At 36.0% G+C, this 24,889-nt stretch overlaps 1 protein-coding gene across 14 annotated transcripts in view; it reads right to left on the bottom strand.

The window, feature by feature from the left end:
- LOC123868813 overlaps positions 1-24,889 on the bottom strand; it is a 93,389-nt gene that overhangs the window by 5,046 nt on the left and 63,454 nt on the right. For 6 of the 14 annotated variants that reach the window (XM_045911444.1, XM_045911443.1, XM_045911445.1 and 3 more), the window contains 12 exons: positions 23,925-24,017; positions 9,270-9,522; positions 8,216-8,402; positions 7,970-8,126; positions 5,579-7,879; positions 5,184-5,310; positions 4,851-5,099; positions 4,664-4,769; positions 4,327-4,579; positions 3,560-3,982; positions 2,589-2,748; positions 321-429 (listed from right to left, as the gene is read on the bottom strand). In XM_045911444.1, coding sequence (XP_045767400.1) covers positions 321-429; positions 2,589-2,748; positions 3,560-3,982; positions 4,327-4,579; positions 4,664-4,769; positions 4,851-5,099; positions 5,184-5,310; positions 5,579-7,879; positions 7,970-8,126; positions 8,216-8,402; positions 9,270-9,522; positions 23,925-24,017 — 4,418 coding nt within the window. Of the gene's footprint in view, positions 1-320; positions 430-2,588; positions 2,749-3,559; positions 3,983-4,326; positions 4,580-4,663; positions 4,770-4,850; positions 5,100-5,183; positions 5,311-5,578; positions 7,880-7,969; positions 8,127-8,215; positions 8,403-9,269; positions 9,523-10,865; positions 11,281-23,924; positions 24,018-24,889 lie in introns of those variants that run through there. The other 8 variants (XM_045911449.1, XM_045911450.1, XM_045911453.1 and 5 more) reach the window with 7 other exon arrangements.

Below are 24,889 nucleotides of genomic sequence, written 5' to 3'. Positions count from 1 at the left end.
TAACTTTTCGGAGATAAGGTGTTTTGGGCAATTAAATATTATTTGTTTTAAAGGCGAAGGAAAACATCATCAAATCCGGCATGCGTGATAGTTCTTCATAATGTTCTCAAAAGTGTTGATGTCTTCTGATACGCACTTGGTCAGCGTGGTGGACTATGACCTAATTCCTTCTCGTTCTGGAGACCTGTGTTCAGTAGTGATGATGATGATGAACAAAGACTCTAATTTATGAGCCAGTTGACGTCAATGCACATCTTTGTTACACGAAATAAGATGATAAAAGCTGTAAAAATGTAAATTTAGCAGTAGGTTAGTCTTACCGATGTGCGTTTTTGGCGGGCGACTGTATCGCTGGCGCCTGCGGCCGCACGGGCGACGACACCGGCCGCGGAATCTTGGATCCTCGAGCTGTAGCTGGCGACGTTTCTCCTGGACAACAACAATAAAAATTGATAAAGTAAGTGTCAGAACGCGCATAATGTTCGATTCCATAGTAGATTCAATCTACTACTTTAGTAAACCTAAAACAAGAATACTTAAGTAAAAATCATTGAATTACTACGTACTAACACGAACGATAAAAACAAACTTAGGTATTTCGTGTGTAATTTTTTTTCTGTCACTATAACTACTGTTTTTCAAAACACTGCCACAACTACACGTTATCCTGCCAACTATAGCTAGTTATAGTATGTAACAGGTCGAGATAATATACCTAACTTACTACAATTTTTTTAGATTTTAAAATACAGTATTTGAAGTGTGCAGTGTTTTAGGAATTTAGAATTTGGGATATTACTCACATAACGAAATAAGGATCCAATAATTATTATTAACTAGAGGATGCCCGCGGCTTCGCCCGCCTGGATTTCGGTTTTTTAAGTCCCGCAGGAACTCTTTGATTTTCCGGGATAAAAAGTAGCCTATGTCCTTCCCCGGAATGTAGCCCATGTCTGTACCAAATTTCATCAAAATCGGTTCAGCGGTTGGGCTGTGAAAACGTAACAGACAGACACACTTTCGCATTTATAATATTAAGTATGGAGGATGTTAAGTAAACTTTCTACAAAAAAACTTTTCTAAAAAACTAGTAGTGCAATCTAGGTGTTATTAAAATTTCAAGCTACATTATTAGAACTCGATTCCCAATCGCTTCCTATTCTATAAATACAAGGGGATTTTAACTCATATGTGTCTGTCCGTTGTGTCGGCGAAGTTAGTTTTAATTATCCGAACAGTCGTGTTCGACATAGTTATTGTGTCTAAAGCTATTTCTGGCTTGTAATCCCTCGCCGAACCCAGTTCAACTGGGACTTGACTGATGTTACAACAACAGCTATTACAAAAGCGGAAGAAATATTCCACGCTGTAATGTAAGAGCATCGTTATTCAAACAGGGTTAACTTATTTATATGCCAAAAATATACAAAAATTGTATAATATTACATTATAGTTGACCCGACCCGGCTTCGCAAAATATAAATATGTTATAATAATACATAACATAAAATGTTTTGAATGACAATGAAATCCGTATTTAATTGCTCTTAGAAATTAAGGTATCTAACAATTTTTTTTACTGAAATTGAACCTGTTCGTAATAGGGAGGAAATGAAAATGTATCTATGTATCATAATAAGTATAGATTGTATATTTATACTTTTGAACTTAGCAAAATCAAAAATATAGCAAAAATTAATTAACGTGGTGATTCGTCAAACTTTTTTTGAATCAACTTACCTACATATCTAGAAAACAGATTCCAAAAGCCTGAGATTGACTCGGGACCTAGTACTTAGAATGGTATTCGTGAGGCGATCGAATGTCCAATAAGAAGTTTAAAATTGTTTCGACTGACTGTAAGAGGTGCTATACTATATACTTAATAAACTATTTTGTGTGTAGTAACGGTATTTGATCACTGCGGAAGTTACCTTATTCGGAAACGTCGTTCATTGTTTTATATCCGATTTTATCAGTATGCGGCATGCGCTTGGAGTTAGGTAGGCACATTACTCAAAAAACTTATGGGCTATAAAATACCTAACGCTTAACAGTCACATGCCATGGTCGACCAAATTACGTCAGTGAGCCTACATCATGTTTTATTATTTCAGTTGAGTCGTCAGGCTAAGTTTAATGGATGGTCGTCTTCTCTTACCACCATGATCATGGACCAATTTTATTATTATTAAATCTTGTCTTTCCTATCTCTGTATGAATAAATAATTTGAAAATTCACATCCACCTATGCCTAACGTTGATAAAAAAGTCACTACACACTGGAAGGAATTTTATGAAACTATACAAGGTAGGTTATAGGCGAAATAGGCAAGCTGGTCTCTTTTGGATTTGATTGAGGATACAACCTTCAGTTATGAATTAGATGTCACACCGACAAAGCCATATCGCCAAGCGGTTTAGTGTTCCGTCGCGATGCCGTGTAGAAACCAAAGGGTATGGGTTTAATAAAAACTGGCATATCCTTTCTAGGTTAGCCCGTTTCTATCTTAGACTGCATCATCACTTATCACCAGGTGAGATTGCAGTCAAGGGCGAACTTGTATCTGATTTTTTTTTTAACTTACCAGATGGCGTGCCGGGGCTTTCTGCGGTGCTCAGCATTTCCCATTTGAGCTGCAACCGCCTGAACTTGCCGCCAGAGTTGTTGCTGCCAGTGCCTGTGTTCCCGCTCGCGCTGCTGTTGGCTGAGCCGGGCCGCCACTGCTCCTCGCCGCTTGTGTCCAGCTAACAAACCAGATCAGTTACTAAATGTTGCTACAAATGGATGAGCATCTAACGTGCAAGGATCTCCTCTAAACATTAGGTATCATGCGTTCAAACTAAGAACAGGAAAATTTCCGCCACATTGTGACATCTTAGATGAAAATATTGTATATATATTTGTAGTACAATGTAGAAAAAATTGCTAAACATAGTATACGAAGTATTTCCTTACTAATTTAATTTTCAAGCAACAAAAACAAATGACAGATAGAGACCTTCTTATTCTTACTTTGAGCGCATTATTTAAAAAGTGAACCTACTGACAGACCTATCAACGTACTATTTAAACCGTCGTCGGCGGGTTCACAGTACGATAAGTTAATATTTCCGAAATGCATAAATCAAAAGATTTTAAAATGCTACAAACTTTCTTAAAGGTCAACAAACAAAACCAAGTAATAAAGTTCTAGTCACTTTACGATATTCATGCGTGTTTCCTTTTATTTACGACTCGGCGTATTCTATACATAAACCGCAGGTTGTATGATAGGAAGTACCTAGGAACGGAGGAGCGATGCCGATAGAATTTCCTGTTGGTTTAGGTTTATGATTTATGTAAGCTCTGGCTTCGGTTTATGAACAGCGGGTAAATATTATTCAACTAAGCAAAGTAATGGTGGGTTCTAAATACGATACATAAAATAATTAATATGTAAACACAATGTCAAAAGCATAAAGCGGTTAATCCTGTAAAAAAGTGACCAACGAAACAAAACGCTACCAAACAAAGCACAATTGCATGTAATCCACACATAGGTTCCCTCCAAGTTACCTTCGTGTCATTGCCGGGCGCTCTAGCGGGAGGCTTATGGTTTTCTAGACTATCAGTATAATCATCACTGTCGTCGAATACCAATCTGTCAAAGGCTTGCATTAATTTGGAGCCAAGATGTACCCCCGACCATCTTCTATTATTCTCTAAGTCAATCCTACTGTTACTGGGGCATACGTCGTAGCCTATGGCGGATGGGTTAACGCAAGACCTCGGCCTATTTTTTTCAATCGTAGTCTTAACATTAGCCGAATCGTTCAACAAGTCTGGCGTGGATGGCTCCTTGTTTCTGGGCTCTCTGTGTCGCATGATGACACTGGTCTGACAGTCGTCACTCGACACGGCGCTGGACTGCATGGAGCGGACCAACTTCAGCAGGTTTCTCTGGTTCAGTGTTAGTGGCGGGGTGTTAATCGTAGTGGGCTGTTAAATACATCAAAGTATAAAGATCATGCAGCGAACTATTGTTAGAATTATGGGGGAAATGTCCTTGACAGATCGCCTATCGACATCGATCGTTCGGTTAAGCCTTTATTTGCATTTTATGAAAGCTGTGCACGAAAGTATACGCTGAAAGTTTCCGTTCGCGGTGAATCGTGTCTCGAAAGCACATGCAATAAACAATAAAATGCAAATAAAGCGATGTCTGCTCGGATTTGCGGCGCAGTTAATATGTAGTATGTATGTGACATCAATGCACGAAATACATTCCATACTTACTTAATGTTTAAGTGATTTGGTGAGAGATTTTTTGAAAGTTTACTCACCCGACTAGCAGCTCTCATGTCGTTCTCGATCCTCTTGAAGCTTCGGTGTAGTTCGCGCATTTCAAACATGAGATCAAGGGAAAACGGCAGCAATCTGAGTGGCTCGAGGCTGGCCAGCAATGTATCCAATAGCGCTCTACATCGTGATTCGCCTACACAACCCGCTAAGATAAGAGAATCAGGGTCGTAGTGCTTTTCAAGTATTGACTCCCGCGTCCGTACGTACGAAACCCAGGCGTCTACAGATTGTGCGCTGTAACAAATAAGAACATCGTTTATTGAACTTTCCTCAACAGATCACATTCTTAAAAATATATTTGAAGGTATTTATACTTACTTTAATAGACCTAAAATAAATGCGTTAAATTTAACCAGACCTTCCGTAACTGCGTCTTCGCTGTTTATTCTTAAAACCAGTTCATTAAGGGACTTAGTGATGGGACCTGAAAGAAAAAATACGATATACCTTTCGTCTTTTACCCATATTCTTTAATTTTATTGTAATTTAAATTATTTTAAGTTACCTTGTCTGGCTGTCGCTTCTACCATTTGCCAGACTGAGTTATTGACAGCTCCAAAAGAAGTTTCGATGTTTTCTTTTAAACCATCTCTGAATATGGCGTATAATGCTGGGCACAAAGCATTCAGGGCAATCTTAGCGCAAGCCGGAGATTGTTTTGAATCGCCTAAGAAAGCAAGTTCTGCCTGATCCGTTGCCGGGGAAAAGTGCTGTATCAACATTTCAACAGCATCTGTCACGTTAGATACTAAAGCTGCAAATGAAAATGTTTAATAAATTAGTTTGCAAAATACATTAAAAGATAGATTATGGTTTGAAAGGGAGCTAACTTAATTACCTCTTTTTTGGGAGACATCTATTAGGTCGTATTTTTGCCTTCCTTCGTGATGTGTTGTTGGACTTAAAAATTCATCAGGACTTACTTCCCCTTCTTCACAAATAGGTATCTCAGCTAAGTTTTTGCCCTAAAACATACACATTTTTAGAGAATTACCTGTATTTGCATTAAGCCATTCCACCAGCATAAAGTAGCCAATGAATCAAGCATAAACAAAAGAAATAGTAGGTATGTATCATGGTAAATAATATAAAAGGAATGAAAATAAATGGTACCGTGAGACATGCCGAAGTTCTGCTATAACAAAAGTAATAAAAAGAAATAAAAGAACAAAAATACTTACAGGCACGAACTGGCATTATGGTGCAGATTGAACGGGTAGTAAATTACGTTACCTGATAGTGTCTTTGTGCTACCATAGCAGAGATATTCGGCGAGTTAGGCGGTGTAGCAAGACTTGCTACCTTCAGTTCATCTACGGGCTTTGTCTGACTTTGTTGTACATCAGCTTTAGCGTCTGGCTTTTGTGCAAAGCTGACAGATTTCTTGCTGTTGCAACTACTGCTACTTGAATCCGTCGACCTTTGATTTTCTTCTTGGGAACGCTTCATTTGAAGAAATTTGGTAACCTGACTTCTTACCTTTTGGACTTGATTTTGATCCCATTCATCCATGTTTTGGCAGTTGATGCCACTTTGCTTAAGAAATTCTTCTAGCTGTTGTAAATCGGCGCTGCTTATGAGTGCGCCGGGTGGTGGAAAATCAATGTACTCAATTTTCTTCGTTCTTGGTTTAGGAAGTGGAGGCGTATGCGGTCTGTGAAACTTAATTTCATTCGATTTTCCTGATTCAAGGCTACTTTCAGTTCCAACTCCTTCATCTTGGTAATACTCGTTATAGTCTGCGTCCTTTTCAGCCGCATCTAAGAATTGCTGAGATAGTCTCTTGGCAGCCAAATCATTATTTTTTCTATAGTCGAAATTTGTTTGATTTTGAAGATAATAGGGCTCTTGAAGCGATCTTCTTTTAGTTTTATGTTCCACAGCTGCTGTGGCACACACTATTGGGTCTTGTATAATATCGTCTAGTTCAAACATGCTGTATCGTTTTGTGTGTGCGGTGGATTTGCGTGTTTTATCCATGGATTTACGTAAAATACTCTTAGGTAAAGGTGGTCTTGGAGGAGCAAGTTCTCCTTGTTTCGCTATTCTATTTTGATCGGCAAGTGATAGTGACCTTTTTGGTATCGAAGGATTTATTCTTTGGCCTTCGATATTGGCACAACTAGCTTCCGAACTTGTAGCACTATCATAGCGGTATACAAACAATGGATTAAAGTTCCCTGTAGGAGCTGGACTATTCTGAGCTGATTCATCAGTTAACATTGTCGATGATCCTCGATATCCTGAGGATGGTTGAGTGGCTGTACTTGAACTTGAGGAAACGGCTGTAGTGTTGGCTAGATTATTACAATCACAACTCATTGGCCTATTCCTCTGTTTTGACGCAGGTGATACATTACAATATTTATCACATTTATTCGATAGCTCTTTCTCCTTCATATGCTGCATCAATTCAGGCATTTCTGAGAGCAGCTGCTTGCATTCCAGAGGCAACAAAAAATTCAGAGAATCCCAATCTTTGATGTGGCCCAGACCTTTTTTCTTAAGCATTTCTACATCGTTGCATGAAAAAGGTCGTTTACCTTTTACTTGCATTCTATTTCGTCTAGTATCATTTGATTTTGGGGATATGTTTACTTTCACTGGACTCAAGTAGATATTTGGTCTGCCATTCAAAAAGCTTATGTCTGGTAAAGTGTAATTAGGATACAAAACAAAAACTGGTTTCTCACAACCACCCTCTTTTAGTTTTTCAAGGAATGAAGCTTCTACGATCTTATATATTTCTCGGTCATGTGACATGGATGAAGCTTGAAGCATTGATGTTTGCATACTTTTGTCTAGCGTTTCGGCTTCAAGATGCGTAGAAGTAGCTTTATTATCACTTGGTTCTCTTTGTAATACCCTATTGATTCTTGTTATTTGGGTACCATCAGACTCAGAACAACTAGAAATACTAACACTCGTAGCCGAGGATTGTGAGGAACATGATCTTCTACTGTTTCTTCCTTTAGAAGGACTATTAGTTATATTCAAGTTCGCTCTTTTAAGGTGAGGTTTATTTACTACAGCATATAAATTGGATTCGTTATCACTTGCCCTATATCCTTCAATTTCTTCTTCTTCTATTAACACTTCGTCATAAACTCTATTAAATGGGTTTGTTGGTCGAATTTCTTCATAAACCCCTAATGATGGTTCCTCAAGAGCCTCGATTGGTAATTCGACTTGAGGTCTCTCAGCATGAGTACTTTTAAAAATGCCTGTCTTTTGCTCCCCCATTGACTCTCCGCTTTCCCCACCTGAACTAGACGGCCAGCATTCCGATCGATCTATTTGATCCATCCCTACTATACCATCATTACTCATACTTTTCTGTTTCATAAACAGTTTTACTAAATTGAAAGATTGTTTTGTTTGGCTTTTATCAGAAGACGTTTGGTTATCTGTTGAAGATGTGCTCATGGGCTCCGAATGTTGACTCCCAAGTGAAGAACGATTTTGTGAAACATCGTAAACTTTCATATATGTCGGTGTTCCAATTAGCCTTTGGTTGGCTGTAAAAGAGTCGACCTAAAAAAATAAAAGGTGTTAAATTCTTAAACTCACACAGCTACATGATTGCATTAATAATTTCTCATTAACACTTTAGCAGATGTTTACCGTTGAGTTGCTTAAGGCTGCAGAATTGATGGAACTGCTCAGCAGTTTCCTTCTGTATAAGTTTGGTAAGCTTTGACTTTTGATTACTGAGTTATTCATTTCATTTGTTGTATCAGCTGCTTCATTTGAGTTTTCATTGTTATTTCCAGATGGATGCCTAGAAAGTTTGAAAATGTTGTATGATTTAAATAATAAAATTTTAACTACTATTGAATAAATTTTTTGAGAGTGCGATAATAATCTTACCTCTGTAAAGGCGATTGACTGTTCTGCTTCTTAAGCTTACTCCAGGTAGTTAATCCTAAATCACTTCTTGCCATAGACGTTGTTAGCTTATTTGTTAATTTCTTACACCTCTCTAATAATTCTATATTCCTGCGCGTTCGTTCATCACTATCTAAAGCTATATTAAAATCCTTCTTAACCAGTTTGTCTGCAAAACGATTAACGAAATTAGGTAGAAGCTTATCATGAGTAATAGGGTATTATGAATCACTTCAATTGCAAATATTGTCTCATGATATTGCCATATTAACTAGACCAGGAAAATAAGAAATATTGGATAGAAGCGGACATTACTTTTGGTAAGTTTATGATATACAAGGAAACACAAGCTTAATCATTACCCATATTATAAATGCGAAAGAGTTTGTTTGTAAGTTTGTCTTTCAATCACGCTGCAATGGAGCAACGGCTCGGCGTGATTTTTTGCATGTATAATATGTAGTTAAACACCTGGAGTGTGACATAGGCTATTTTTATCCCGGATAATCAATGAGTTTCAGAGGAATTTTAAAAACCTAAATCCACACGGATGAACTCGTGGGCATCAGCTAGATTCGCTATAATCCGCCAAAACAGGCAAATCCGTATGTTACAACGTGCAGTATGCCATTTGCACCATCCGCCCTCCCATCACTAAAGAAGCAGGAAAAGCCACAAAAATCTTCTAGTGAAACGTACGTACGTTGAGTACGTACCTACCTTCGTTTCACTCCAACACTGGAGCAAACATAGGAGATGTCTTTATTGTCTACTTCACAAATCACAATGCACACAAAAGTCTTTGCAAAATCGTGGCAATTGTGCATCGTGGAGTCTACACGCATTTTGAGCGTGTTCTAGAAGATTTGTATGGTGTTGCGTGTTGGTGGTGTGTATTTATTACCTTTCTTGCTTCTTTGGTACCTACTAGGTAACGCATGCTGCATGTTGTATCATATGTATTTATCTGTTTTGGCGAATTATAGCGAATTAAGCTTGTGGTTCCTTGTAAATAAGAAATGGATTATTGTATTACCATGTTTTTGATTGACGGCGGGTTCTGCGCACTCACTGTCCTCGGAGTAAATGGTGAGACTGCCCTCAAAGGCGATGGTGTAGTTGTCCTTATTCGCTTGACAGGTGAGAATGAGATCTTGTTCAGTAGGCAGCTCACAGTCAAGACTATCCACGCTGAAGTGAACTCCGTGCGCGCCTTCTTTCACCGGAGAGAACAACAGCTCCGATTTACATATCGACATTGTATTGATGGAACCGACAGATTCTTCACCCTGTGTGGTCGAAAAATAAACAATTAATTAAATTATTAATTCTTTTGTATTTATAAATACATCAACACATAAATCAGTGGCCTTCTTTGTTTTTAGGGTTCCGTACCTCAAAAGGAAAAAGGAACCCTTATAGGATCACTTTGTTGTGTCTATCGTGTCTGTCAAGAAACCTATAGGGTACTTCCCGTAGACCTAGAATCATGAAATTTGGCAGGTAGGTAGGACTTATAGCACAAGTAAAGGCAAAAATACGAAAACCGTGTGCTATAATAAAAAAAATGGTATTTTTGTACAATGGTACGGAACCCTTCGTGTGCGAGTCCGACTCGCGCTTGACCAGCTTTTTATTTACAAAATAATATACCCTAAACACCCTTGTAACATGGGAAGCTACGTCCACGCTAACTATACATTTATTACACAAGTATGTAGACCAAAAAGCAATCAATGAATTTCCCGGAAGATTTCGAAATGTAAACGAGTTACTTGAAGCATAAACATTTGAACGTGCAAGTGTATTTTAGGCTGCAGTGGTCCCAGTGAACCGAGATTTGGTAGGTATAGGTGATTCTATTATTTTACAATTTTGAATCAAAAAAATAATACATCGAGAGGGTAGATGTATAGGTACAAGTTTAATGATCTTGTTATTTATTTTGAAACGCTATGATTTAAGTCAGTTATTTGGATTATCGTTTTTTAGAGTAAGTTTTTATATTTTGTATACTATAATGTTTTATTATTAAGAAAAATGTAATAAGTTTGCTGTGTTTATGATAAGCGGTACCAGTGTATGACTGGGCGGACTGCGGTGGAGGCCTTATCATCAATTTAATTCCTTTTCCTGCCATGAATGAGGTCACAATTCAAACAATCACTCATAACAGTGATATGATTGTGTTTTTCCTTCAAAATCCTCTATGACTACGTAGGTAGGTACAATATGTTCCTATTTTATCAAAATGAAAGTAGGTACAAAATCAATTATACTTAAGTAGATAGTTTCTTCATTTTCTAATGATGTTTACGAATCATATCAATAAGTTGTTAGTTAAGAATGAATAAACAAAATAATTAACAATGATTTGGTTAGTAAATAACGTACAGCTACCTATCTAATTAAATCTCTTTGCATTCATAAAACATAAATTATAAAAACTATTCCAAATTGTGATAAAGTGTTATTGCAGAGTTATTTCTGTATCTTTAACCTTTCATGATTCGTTCAAAGCGTTCAAAGTGCAAAATAGAATTGGCGGTGTCCGCAAGAAAATAGTGGCGTGGCTTGTTGAAAATACAGATTTAATTATAAAGCTTTTGAAATGCTACAACTAACTACTTACTGAATAGTACCCAATGCGGGAATCCCAATCATATTCGGTAACACCCATGTTAAATTTTAATCTATCTTCTAGTCACTAATAAAAGTCCCAAAGCACTAAATCATTAGCTGACTACCGCTTTAACGAATAGAAATGTACTTTTAGTGGGTAATTAAACTTATTAACTCCACTAACACTATGAGCACTGTCACTGTTCCTTATCACTATCTTACGCACACACAATTATTTATTATGTCTTGTAAAATGCCCGATTTGACCTTATTTGTAAAATAACATAATATAGCCTTCATTGCACCAAACTTGAGAGAACAGCACTACCGAAAGCCCTGGGCGCTACTGGGGCAGTGGGGATATTAATTTTAATATTAGCCACTGCTAGTGCTTCTCAAAGTTTCCATTAAGCAGTGTAAACTAATAAAACCACCACCGAATACTAGACGAGACTAATACTGCAGCTAACCGTTAGCATAAAAATGAGATTAGGTGGGATACTGTAGGTACGTTCCAGCAAATTAGCACAACAACAACAATTAAATTACAACCTCATTAGCAAGACAAGTTTTCAGGGTTACGTTTTGCCAGTTAAATCTTTAAAAGTAAATTGGACCTTCTTCATCAGAGATATAAAATGTTAGATTGATAGTAATCTTTGTTTTTCGTTTTAAAATGTCTAGGCATTTTGGTCAGTAGGTATGTCGATTCCGACAAAAACCTGCATCAATCATCATTACAATCGCAACTGTTGTGATTGGCTGAATTTATGCTCTTCTTGTTGCAACAATGTAGTAGCCAATAGTGAGCGAGCGTCAACCAATCAGAGGTGATTGCGATCGTGACATTGTAGCTGTTATTCTACCGCAATCCGCAGGGCTTAATTTGCGAAACTGATTTGACAGGTTACAGATTTTCACAAAGTGCAATTACGTGAAAATAATTAAACTACCTGCATAATTCAATGTTTCAGTAACTAAAACTTTGAGAGCAAGTGACTATTAGATTGACTTCATTGGCAACTCACACATGGCCGCCGCATGTCCAACGCCCGACAGTAAGGAAATAAATATAGCACACTCACACATGCATATGCTCCGAGGGAAGGGAATGACTGTAATATGCGCTGGGGAATAAAGAGTAGTTAAAATGATTGACGCAACTCGGTGTGAACGGTTCACGCACACATTAATAGCGGTCTTATCAAGACACGCGACAGCGTGTCCGCCAAGTTCTAATAAGAACGGCGACACGCTGACAAGTGTATATTACACGAACCATTTCGAGCTACTTTTGACCCCCCCATAACTCAGAAACTATTAAACCTACACATTTACAATTTTGCATATCTATTAAAGTGTATTTGATCGCTTAGAATCCCAAATTTCATGAAAAAATCTTTTTTAGTTCTTGAGTTATTAAGGTCTGAAAAGTGCCATTTTTAACACTCACTCACTCACTCATCAAAAACCTAACCTACTTCCAGGTGAGTTAGAGACTTGAAATTTGGTATAGTGATAGGTAATTAGGTGTATACAAAGGAAAAAATCAGAAAATAGCAAATTATATTTTAATATGTCATATATTATAGGACAAAGGTATTGGGGCGGATTGTAGAGAACAGCAAGTATGGATCGACGCACACATTTTAAGTTTGTAACACCATGTAATTACCTACCTACTTTCACAATTAATAATAGTGCATTTGTTTATATACTCATCTTTAGAGATTCTTGACCTGTGATCAAAGCCATAAATAAGTGGTCGCCGGTTCGAATTCAGAAATTATGAACGAATTATGAAGGCAAAGTTATTTCATATTATACCTACCTACTTGAAAACAAACAATAATGAATCCTATTACAAGTATGTGTTGTCTAATATACTAGTTGATGCCCGCAACTTCGGCCACGTGGACCTTGTCCTTCATTTCAAAAACTTTGATTTTTTTTAAATAGCCTATGTCATTCTCTAGGTTCAAGTATACTCACGTAAAAAAATACGTTGATCACGAAGCCACTCGTACTCGTACATAACGCGATATTTCAAGTTTTACATCTGTTGCTAGTGACCTTTATAGAAATCACATGGTCTGTTGCTGGACAGCGAAACCGTAACAGTAGCCTATTTCATTCCTATCTTCAACTATACCCATGTAAAAATCACGTCGATTCGTTGCTCTATTGCGACATGATTGAAGGACAAACCAACAAACAAATATTCGCTTTTTAATATGTGTAGTGATGGGTGATTTACTTCCGAAGCAAGTAACATAACATTGTAACTACATATATACTAGTGACCTGCCTCGGATTTGGCCGGCTTTGCACGCACAGGTAGTATAATACAAGCTATTCACAGAGTTGATTCTCGGTTATATGTTTTAAATGGTACAATTATGTATTTTTTTTTGTAAAAGGGAATCCCAGAAGATAAAAGTTATGTACCTACCATATGATTTTCGTACAAATACTCGTAATGTTATTCTCGTGTAAGCAAAACCACTACCTAAATTAGTAGTGAAACGCATAAAAAAAGCAGAAAGTTTTGAAACAATAACGAATAAAAGTGCACGTGTTGCAGCCCCTTGCAGCGAGTTTTACTGGTCAGTTGACTAGACATAACATTTTGCTTTGCTTGCTCATGTTTTATTTTAAAATTGTATCCCGAAGCTCAGAAATAATTGAACAGAATTGATTAATATTATCTATATTTACTACCTATTTGTTATAATAGCTATCAACTTAAGGACAACAATAATTGTATTCCATAAAAAATATAAGCGCGAAAAAAAGATTCAATAAGTTCTTGACGGCTTGACTTGTTGCCTTCAGTAACGAAATTAAAAAATAGCTTCTTTATAGCACTGAGTATAGCATAGCGTTACTATTGCAGTTTAATGGTTCATAATATATATTATATTTCTTTTCAATCAGTGCTGTACTAGTGTCCTCTACACTTGAATTCTAGTTATAATTATCACAAAGAATACGTAAAATTAATACGTAAAGTATAAATTATGTTAAAGTAAATAACATATACAGGTAAACCCAAAGTGTGGATAGTCGAATTACAAAGAGATTTAAACTTTGAAATCACTGCTATGCCGTGAAAATTTTACTTTTAGACATACATATTATCAATGTCATAACATAAGCCAAAGCCATATTAATGAAGCCGACCACGGATATAAAATACATATTATACGCATGCCAAGTTTCTGTGCAAGTACCTATGCATTACGTCTCTGAGCTAAGCCGCGGACGGACAGACGGACGTATGTTCCAATACTACATATAAAGGGTTCCTTATTGACTACGGAATCATAAAGAAAGCTCATTACTTTGTTAGTATTTCTTGTCATTCAATGGTATCCTATTACACATTGTTTCGTGTATTGTTTGTTCATTTACTTGTGTTTTGCCAGATGTCAGATATCGTGATCCATTAGGCGCAAGGCATACCACCGGAATGTATGGTAGTGAGGCACGGCTACACTGTATCAAACTAAACGCAGCTTTTTAGGATTCCGTACTTAAAAGGTGCCAACTTTCGGTCCCTTTTACTAAGCCTACACTATCCGTCCATCCGTCCGTCTGTTTGTCTGTTTGTCTACCTGTCAGCGGGCTGTATCTCATAAACCTTAATATGTATACAGTTGAAGTTTTCACAGAAAATGCCATTATAATAAGAAATAATGAGACAGGTTTTCTTGATAGACATGACAGATGGGCAGATAGACAGATGGACAACAAAGTGATCCTATAGTGGTTCCGTTTTTCCTTTTGAAGTAAGGAACCCTAAACATGAGAAAAATAATCATGCTTAGTTTAAAAAGAAAACTGTGTCTGTTTAAATTTTTTTGAGATTTTCGCCTAGTGGTCACTCTACTTAAATACCCGGCAACGAAACCACCTCCACTCGACGCGCAGTCTCTACTCTCACCTCGACTCACCACGCTCGGTCAGCGCTGACCCTTAGTTGTATACATTTGGTACTCATAAAATAGAATTCATATTGTTATACTGTAGTTTGTTTCAAGTTTAGATATTTGTAAAGGCATTCAAGCTCGGGAAGGTGGCGAGAGCTGTTTTCTTTGCATTGCTTTGCGCGAATTTTGGTGTTAATTTTTAATGATATAGAATATATTCTAGTCAAATAATTATAAAAATAACCACAAAAACGCAACTTACAATATCATGTGATGATGTTCTATTATTGAGTTCGCGTCTCGATTTTTTGTTATTTTAATTTGAAAGTGGACTTCACTACTCAATTATTGTTAAATTACATTAAGTTTTAAAACAATCTAAGTGCGTTAGTGGTATCCTGAGTTCCAGTAGCAGAGTGTTGGGAAGTACTAGTTATTAAGCTCATATCTTCATATATATATATTTTAACATGCTTGATTAAAATTAGCATTTTAGGAAATACAATCCAAGTGCATTCTTGGTATCCTGGGTTCCAGTAGCAGAGTGTTAAATTGTATGTTGTGTAATTATTAAGCTTTTCTATTTTAACATTGTAAATTGATTAAAAATAGTATTTTAGTAAATATTACTGCTTTAAATATAATAATTTAAATATACTATCTACCTATTATAAAAAAAATCTTAGTATTCTTTTAAATTATTGTGGTATTATTAATTATTTCACAAAATATTTCTGATTAAACTTTTCAATTTTCAAGTATGAGTCGTACGGTACAGTTATTGGTTGGTGGCACGGTCATATTGCACGAAATAATTCCTATGCCTCCCGATGGAAGTTGTTTATTTCATTCAATTGCATTTTCACTTCATAATTCTACTGACTCGCAATTAGCAAGTAGCGTGCGTGCGGCAATTGTCGAGTATGTCTGTCAAAACTGGCAAGATTTGAGTGCATGGACGTGCAACCAACACGGTGAGCCTTACGATTCTGTAGAAGAGTATCGTGTGAGTATGCTTCAATCGACTACCTATGGGGCTGTTTCTGAATTAAAGGCCGCAGAGAATTTGTATCCCATAAGGATCGAAGTGTACCACAATGGCGGCTTGCGTGGTATATTTGGTGAAGAGGGCCGTCCCATAAAGCGCTTTCTCTTTTCGGGCAATCTATTATCAGGGCATTATGATGTTTGCGTACCGTTGGAACCACATAATAATGCAAATATACCGCGAAAAGGACGTCCACCAAAGCAAAAACAAGGTCGGCCTAAATCATCAAACAAATCCCGTAAGGAACAAATCCGTGATGCTAATCAGCTCTACAGACAGAAACATCCTGAGGTAAATCGCAAAGCCACTCAGCGCTACAAAGAAAAACATCCTGAGGTGAATCGAAGTGCCGTAAGACGTTATACGGATAAACATCCGGAGGTCAATCAAAATGCTGTAAAGCAATACACAATAAAAAAACCAGAGGTAAATAAGAATGCTGTTAAAAATTATCAGACAAAGAAAAAATTAGCGTACACAAGCGAAAACAACGTAATAAATAAATTGGCAGATAAAATAAAAAATCGATTAGAAGCAGAAAAAATTGTTAAGTGGGTTCTTCAGCGACGTAATAATATGGTATGTAATTACATTAAACTGTTCAACCGCCTCCAAAAAAAAATTACTGTAAATGTTGAAAAATTTAAAAGTCTTTCCCCGGACACATCAATAAAAGATAAATTTACCATTCTTGCAGGGGAATCTAAACATCAGAGCACTCAAGAGTCCTATTATTATGAAAGTTCCTACAAAGTGTTAAGCTCAGATGAACCTATTGTAATAAATGATGAGGGTCAAGCAAATGTGTTTAATTTACAAGAGAAAAATAAACTAAATAATATTTCTTGGTCTTGTAATTCAAAATTATGTTTGCTAGAAGAAACTGTGTTACAAAACCTAGAGAAAAGTTTTCAATTTATACTTTCGAAGTCAGCATTAGATGTATTTACTTTGATATCTAATCAGAGCCATGAATACTATAGTACAATTAAAATTCTTAACAATATTAAAGCCCATTTCCCAAAAATAAGAACAATAGTTAGAGAACTCTATCAGTTAGCATTTTATGGCAAAAATATAAATGCTATAGATTGTGACTTAAACACAGTTAATGTAAATAAATTAAAAGAGTTAGGAATTCCTTTGAACAATATCAGTAATACCGATTGTGAAGTTAATATGGACGAAGCACAGTTGAATGAAGATTTACTGATACAAAAATATAAGTCTGCCTTTAATGATATGAAAAAAAGATGCGCTGATGTCCCGGTACATCACTGCATATCATGTCACAGGCTTCTTTGTTTACGTGACATCTCAGCTATAAATAAACTACGAATTCCAATACAAACTGACGTATGGCACAGATTACAGATTTTCAATGAGTCTCATTACGTCCAACCTAGTTCTTTTATTTGTCACTTATGCTTAAAAAAAATTAGAGCCAATGAGTTGCCTTCCAATTCTATACTAAATAATCTATATTACAGTGATATACCAAAACAACTTAGTACTTTAAATAACTTTGAAAAAATATTAATCCAACGGGCCAAGGCATTCCAAGTAGTAACTAACTTAATTCCAGTGGCAAATAAAAATCTACCTAACAAGCAGATGATAAAAAAAGTTAAGGGCAGGACGTATCATTTGCCACTACCTGTAGAAACAACCCTTAATAAATTACCAAAACCCGAAGATCCCTTAAATCTAAATCAAGAACTTTTCATACTCGTTAGAAGTAGTCCTTCTAAAAATAAAATAATATGGCAAGATATAGTTAACGTTAATAACATATATGATGCGTTAAAGTATCTTAAAAAGAATAATATTCACTATACAAATATCAATCTGCCGCAAAACCCTGATAATCTATTAAGTAGCCTTGACCAGAATCTGAAATATGATGTAGAAGTGACTGAGAATATCGAAGACTCACAAAATCAACCTGCGATTCTCACCCAAGTAACAGAAGAGAAAGAAAGTATTTATGAAGAATATACCATATATCCCCTACATGAAAAGAAACAAAATGTAACAGCTACAGCTCTGTATCAAATGCTTAAAGTTAATGCGGCACCATTTGATAACCGCAACAAGCATATAGATACTTTGTGCTTTCCAGATATTTTTAATGAAGGCAAATTTGGCCAGTTTTATCCACGAGAAAAAAATATTACTAGTGCTGAATTCATAAAATCTCGTTTAACATCAAAAGATTCCAGATTCAGACTTAATCAGCAATACATATTTTACTTATTAAATGATGCAAATTTGAGACAGTTGAATGCAGGTATATTTTATAAATTAAATGTGACTAATCAAACCCAAAAATTAACAGCACAGAAATATTTAGAGATGATAGAGAAGGATGAGCTTGAAGGAGATTTAATGGCAATATTTAGTCGATTACGAAATACCGAACAATTTTGGAAAAAGCCTAGGAGCGACGTTTTATGTATGACTCGTCATTACGGTCCTGCCACATGGTTTCTGACTATAAGTCCCTCAGAATGGACTTGGACGGACCTTGGCGAGTATATTAGGGAAATTAATGGACCCGATGCTAAAAACAAATCAATAAGCGAGTTAGTAGCAATGGACCCCGTTGCAGCGTCACGATTTATCGAAATAAAATTTAAAGCTCTTTTAGCTTTCCTTACGTCATCTGAGGCACCTTTGGGTGAAATAGAAAACTATTTTTGGCGGCGTGAATACCAAGCGAGGGGCTTGCAGCACTTCCATCTTATGCTGTGGGTGAAAAATTCCCCAATACTTCAAGAGTCAACAGCTAATGAGGTCGCAAGTTTTATCAGTAAATATATTACATGTGCTGTTCCTGATAAAAACATTTCACCAACATTACACGAACGTGTAGTGAAATATCAAACCCACAAGCATAACTCATACTGCTTAAGGAAAAAAAAAACAAAATCAGGTTTCACAACTGTTTGCAGATTTGGATTTCCTCGCCTAGTAACTGATATTTTAACGATAAAAAATGTAATCGAATCAATAGCTGCGAGAAAAACTTTAAAGTCTAATAATAGACTTTATAATATACCCCGTAAAGAAGAATCTCGATATATCAACGACTACAACCCAGCAATCCTTCTCGCTTGGAATGGTAATATGGACTTGCAGTATGTAGGAGAAAAAACAGCTGTATTAAATTATTACATCACTAAATACACCACAAAAGGCGAAAAGAGTCATGCAATAGACACTTTTGACAATATAAACTCTACTAAATCTCTTGCTAGTAGGCTCTATAATGTAGGTCTTCGTGCTCTTAATAACAGGGAATGTGGTGCACTTGAGGCAAGTGATACACTCCTGGGCATATCTCTATACGGCACTGACCCGCAGACCACAATAAGGTGGCTCGATGTTAATCTGAATCGCAATCGTAGAGTAAAAACTAAAAAAGAAATCGACCAGCTAGAATCTGATTCCACGGACTTATTTTTCGAATCTTGGGTAGATAATTACTATCCTCAACGGCCTCGGGAGTTAGAAAATATGAATTTATATGATTTTGCTCGATGGTTTGACGTGACTACAACTGCACCGTCAGCAGCTGCTAAAATGCACAAATTATCGTCAAATAAATTTTTAAAGAAGCGACAGCGGCCCTATTTAATCAATCACTATAGTTACGATGTAAATAAGTGTCCTGAAAAATATTATTTCTCTCTTTTATTATTATTTTATCCGTGGAGAGACCTAGCTGTACTCAAATCAGGTAAAAGTACTTACACGGAAGCTTTTAATCTTTTAAAAGATCAAATTAAAGCTGGGCTCAATTACGGAGATATGCAAACCGAATTCCTGAATAATATAGAAAGAGCATTTGAAATGATTGAAGAAAAAGTAGCAGAGATTGAAGAAAACCAAGAAAAAAGTGATGAGCGTGATGATAACGGTATAGAAAATCCGCTGGAATTCATGCCTATTGAAGCTGAAAATGCAATGCAGGATTTTCGAAACGCAAAAGCGTTGGTATCGGAAGATAAACTTGAAGAAATGATACAAGGCCTTAACGTGGACCAAAAACGTATTTTTAATAACATTCGTGAGACTTTGATTGAAAATAAAACAAGATTGAGATTATTTGTTAGTGGTACGGGAGGTACTGGAAAAAGTTATTTAATAAATACGGTCCAAAGTTGGGTTAGGCAACATTTAAACAAATTAGTTGCAGTAGCTGCACCCACAGGCATTGCTGCTTTTAATGTAAATGGTCTTACAATACACAGGCTCCTACAGCTACCAGTAGAGCATGGAAATTGCTCTAAGTACACTTCTCTGTCAGATCAAGTCCTTAAAGTTTTAAGAAGTGATTTACATGACGTAATTCTCTTGATTATCGATGAGATTTCTATGATTTCGAATGTAACATTAATGTATGTTCATCTTCGTTTAACAGAAATATTCGACACTGGCGATATAGAAGATGGCTGGTTTGGTAGAATTCATATCGTATTGTTTGGCGATTTATTGCAGTTGCCTCCAGTGAGACAACTTTCACCTTTCGAGAGCATTAAACCTTCAGATGTTTCAAAGTGGTTAGGGTCGCTTAGCGCACCAAATTTATGGAAAGACCTATTTTCTTATGACGAATTAACTTTAAACATGAGGCAAAAAAACGATCCAGTTTTTGGCGAGATGTTAAATCGTATAAGAGTAGGTGTTGTAATAAAACAAGATATAGATGCTTTATCTCATCGGCTCCTAAAATTAAACTCCGATAACTCAACGGCACGATTAATGGAAATTATAAGATATTTTTCAACGATGCCTGATAATACAGTATGTTTGTTTGCCACTAAAAACATGTGTAATCAATTCAATAATGCAATGTTAACAAGTATACAACAACCAGAGATCAGCTTGAATGCAATAGATGAAATAGATTGCCCACGATATTTAAACAAACGAGCTAGGGAAGTTTTAAAGAAAAACGAGGATGATTCTTCACTATCTGCTGGTTTAGAAAATGTTATAACAGTCAAAATAGGGGCTCGAGTAATGTTGCGTAGAAATATTGATGTAAGCCTGGGGTTGGTTAACGGATCGATTGGGGAGATAGAGAAAGTACTTTATGGTGCCAACCAAAACGATAAACCGAGAAAAATTAAAATTAAATTTAGCCATAATTTAACTTACGAGTTAGAACGCGTCAAAACTAAGTTTCAGATATTGAGTAATGCATATGTTCACCGTGAACAGTTCCCTATTTGTTTAGCATACGCTATTACTATCCATAAATCACAAGGCCTTAGTCTAGACAACGCCCTACTCGATTTAGGTTCCTCAATATTCAGCAGAGGGCAGGCGTATGTTGCTCTATCTCGAGTCAAGACTATGGATGGTGTTCATCTTATCAACCTAGACCCTAGCCAAATTAAGGCCCAAGAAAATTCTATAAATGAATACAACCGCTTACGAACAATATACCGCCCCGACTTGGCTAAATTATCTGTAAACAGAAAACGAGTGAGAAAAAATCCAGACCAGGAATGGACTGTGCACTCTCACATTACAATTTTGCAGGAAAATATAGAAAATGACATCGAAAAGAAAACAGTGCAGCATAAACGCAGGAAAAAACGCTGAGCAGATGCGATGAACGACTAAAATGTTGATCGTAGTTGAGTCACTTATTGAGTAGTATAATATCCAGGCACTTGGCAGTGCACAAGGTCATTAATTTTAATAAATCGTTGATTGCTGCACTTCAGGATATGTCAATCCTAGTCTTTCATACTAATAAAGTATTACAAAAGTATATTACCTATGATCATTAATATTAAAAAAATGCAAATCAGCATTTATGCTGCACTGTTGATCATAAGTGGAATGGACCACTTCCAAAAAGTATGTGTAGTATACTCAGCGTAGGTAGTTTAATTGAAATGATGACTTGTGTGGGGGGGAGCTATAGTTTCTTGGTATTTTATCAGACTTATTAGTCTTTTGATATCATATTAATCAAAGGACTAAATATGCTTCCTAGGATATCAAGGGAAGGTAGAAGCTCACCATTGGTGGCGTGGTGGAGCTACCAATCATCATTTACTTTTCACAAGTAAATGGTTCCACTTCAAAGTTTCTTTCTTTTAGAAGGCTTTAAAAAGCTTACACACGCTTAATATCAAGTTATAAAGGTTGTTATCAAATTAATTCAATATAACCTATGAAATCAAAAGAATCTGAAACATTACTCGGACTCAATAAGTTCTAATACGGGGGCTGAAATCATTCAATACTTGAATTGTAATCGATTACATCAATACTCGCATTTAACACAACTCAATCGTAATCTACGAGTTCGTTATACAAGTAGATGCAAGGAATCAATTATTAGCTAGTTAAGTAAACCAAACAGCAAAACTCGATTAAGTCTGAACTCATTATTTCCAATAATCTAGAAGTGGGTTCTTAAATTAATACGGTCGCATTATTATAAAAGGCCTTATAATCAAACGTTACACGTGCCTCACTAAAGAAATACTTTTAACTTGGCTTTCGACACACGACCGTGTGTCTTGAAAAGCCTTATCTTTAGAAATATCTGTAAGATACTTAAGATAGGTGGAGTTTTTAGGGACCCTATTAGGTTAGGTATACAAATCTGTTTATAAGTTTGTTTCTATTATAATGTTGTTTTAAAGTTTAATTATGTGCAATATTTGTGAGGTAATTTTAATACATGAAGAAAGGTCAGCTTCACAAAAAGCAATGATATCCCACCAAAAACATAAATGTGAAAAAGAAGCCAAGTTCTATAACCAGCGAGCGATTTAAGCTTCGCCGATAAAAGCATTGATATCTAGATAGGTGCCAAGTTCTATAGAAGGTCTTTGTATAATTCCTTCAGGAATGTACAAGGAACTTTAATTACTTTCAAATATTCTTCATGTTATTAAATACATGTAACTTGGCAAGTTTGGATGGTCACTTAATGACATTTAACGTCTAATGTGAAATATAGTTCAAGCTTAAGAATGTACTTGGCAAGTTTTCATCTACATACATCAATTATTCGTGGGAAAAAAACTTGCCAAGTGCATTCTTAAGCTTGAACTATATTTCACATTAGACGTTAAATGTCATTAAGTGACCATCCAAACTTGCCAAGTTACATGTATTTAATAACATGAAGAATATTTGAAAGTAATTAAAGTTCCTTGTACATTCCTGAAGGAATTATACAAAGACCTTCTATAGAACTTGGCACCTATCTAGATATCAATGCTTTTATCGGCGAAGCTTAAATCGCTCGCTGGTTATAGAACTTGGCTTCTTTTTCACATTTATGTTTTTGGTGGGATTTTATCTTTACTACTCGCATCCCGTGGGATCGACGTACTATGGGGGCACTGTATAGGAAGTCTTGTTTGAACGCGAGCAAAGTACTTTGGACTTTCCTTCTATTTGTATGACTGAGTCTACATTGGGCGTCTTCGTAGAACGTTAATCATACTATTTTAATAATACCTATCAATAGTAAGGCAGGGTTGATAATACACAACATACAGATTATGAAAAAAAAAATAGTTCAAAAAGCTGAACGAGTCTTTGCCTCAACCTATTAGTTATTAAGTTCCTAACTATCTATTAGAAAATTTTAGTAACTTTAATTGTATTCTTTTTCTTATTTTAACTTTAATAAGCTCTTTATCCGGGTTTATATTGTTATTCTTTCAAAAAATAAAGGAGGTAGTTTTCCTATCGCTAAATGATCTCTAACTAAGAAATAAAGATGTTTCGATTTTCAAAACAAAATAATGAAAATGTCTTCAACTTTATTCCTCTGTTAAAGATTATTTGGTGAGTCCTGAAAAATCAGTCCTAAATGCGACATCTCTTATGATCGAGAAGAGCTAAATATGTAGATTTGTGAAGCTGTTGCTAGATGGCGTGCCAGCTGTTAATTTCAATTATTACGAAATACTCGTAGGCCATGTAGCAATTAGAGCAGCATACTATTACTAAATGTGTATGTGGTGCGGATATGATCATGACAGCGTTTAATGAATCCAATCAAGTGATAGAAATGAGACATTGAGAGCAAAGCTACGCGAACCTGCAAACTACTGCCACTCATTGAACTGTCGAACCGAAACTTTTCCAGTATAGAGCTTGATATGCTCGCAAACATCTCGCCTTGGGGGTTACTCTGCAATACACCAATAAATGAAACCGTATTCACCAAGAAATTAGTTCAGAACTGAAAAATAAACATGTCAAGGAAGAAAATAAACAATACATAGAATAGAAAAAATAAATTATCGTAAGTAAGTAAAATATACAAAATAAATAGGTCAGTAAATAAATAATAAGTTCCAACAACCAACGTAATTTTTTTGAAAAAAAAAAATGTTAATTTAATATAGATGTACATTGTACATATGCCAATAGAAACATTCAAACAGATGAATGAACGTAACTAAATCCTTCTCAGATTTTTTAAGGCGATTTTAGAGCTTAGGTACTTAGGAGCAAAATAGTTGTATGGTCAATTGATTTATAAGATCAGAAATAATTCAAATACACATAACAATTTACATTTTCAGTATAAAGTGAGTATTATGGGTTTGGGTACAGGTAATGGACGAGTAGGTAGGTAGATACTTATTACAAAACTTCGACCGGTTTTCCTACAGGCATTTGATTTTCAAGAATTTGCCTCTTACGCACGACGCGGCGGCGGTTAACCACTAAACTTTAGTCCGACATAGTGGCAGAATATGTAAGCTGACACCAATAAATAGTAGTTTTAAACCTAACCACACGACATTTGTATTTTTGCGTTGGTACGTTTACAGAGACATGAATGTCTAATACATCCAGCATATTGCTTATAATCACGATAAAGCCATCGCCGGTTCACTACAGAGGATGGGTCTCCTCTCAGAATGAAAAGTGGTTTGACGATAGTTTACCAGTTGGGCCAAGTGTGGATTGGCAGACTTCACACATCTTTAACAACAGGCGACTTTCAGGTATGCAGGTTTTTTCATGATGATTTCCTTCACCGTTAAAGCAAGT

Source organism: Maniola jurtina, chromosome 10 (assembly GCF_905333055.1).
Source record: "Maniola jurtina chromosome 10, ilManJurt1.1, whole genome shotgun sequence".
NCBI classification, from domain to species: Eukaryota; Metazoa; Arthropoda; class Insecta; order Lepidoptera; family Nymphalidae; genus Maniola; species Maniola jurtina.
Note: the sequence above shows the minus strand (reverse complement) of the source record. Positions and strands in the feature narration are given on the sequence as shown.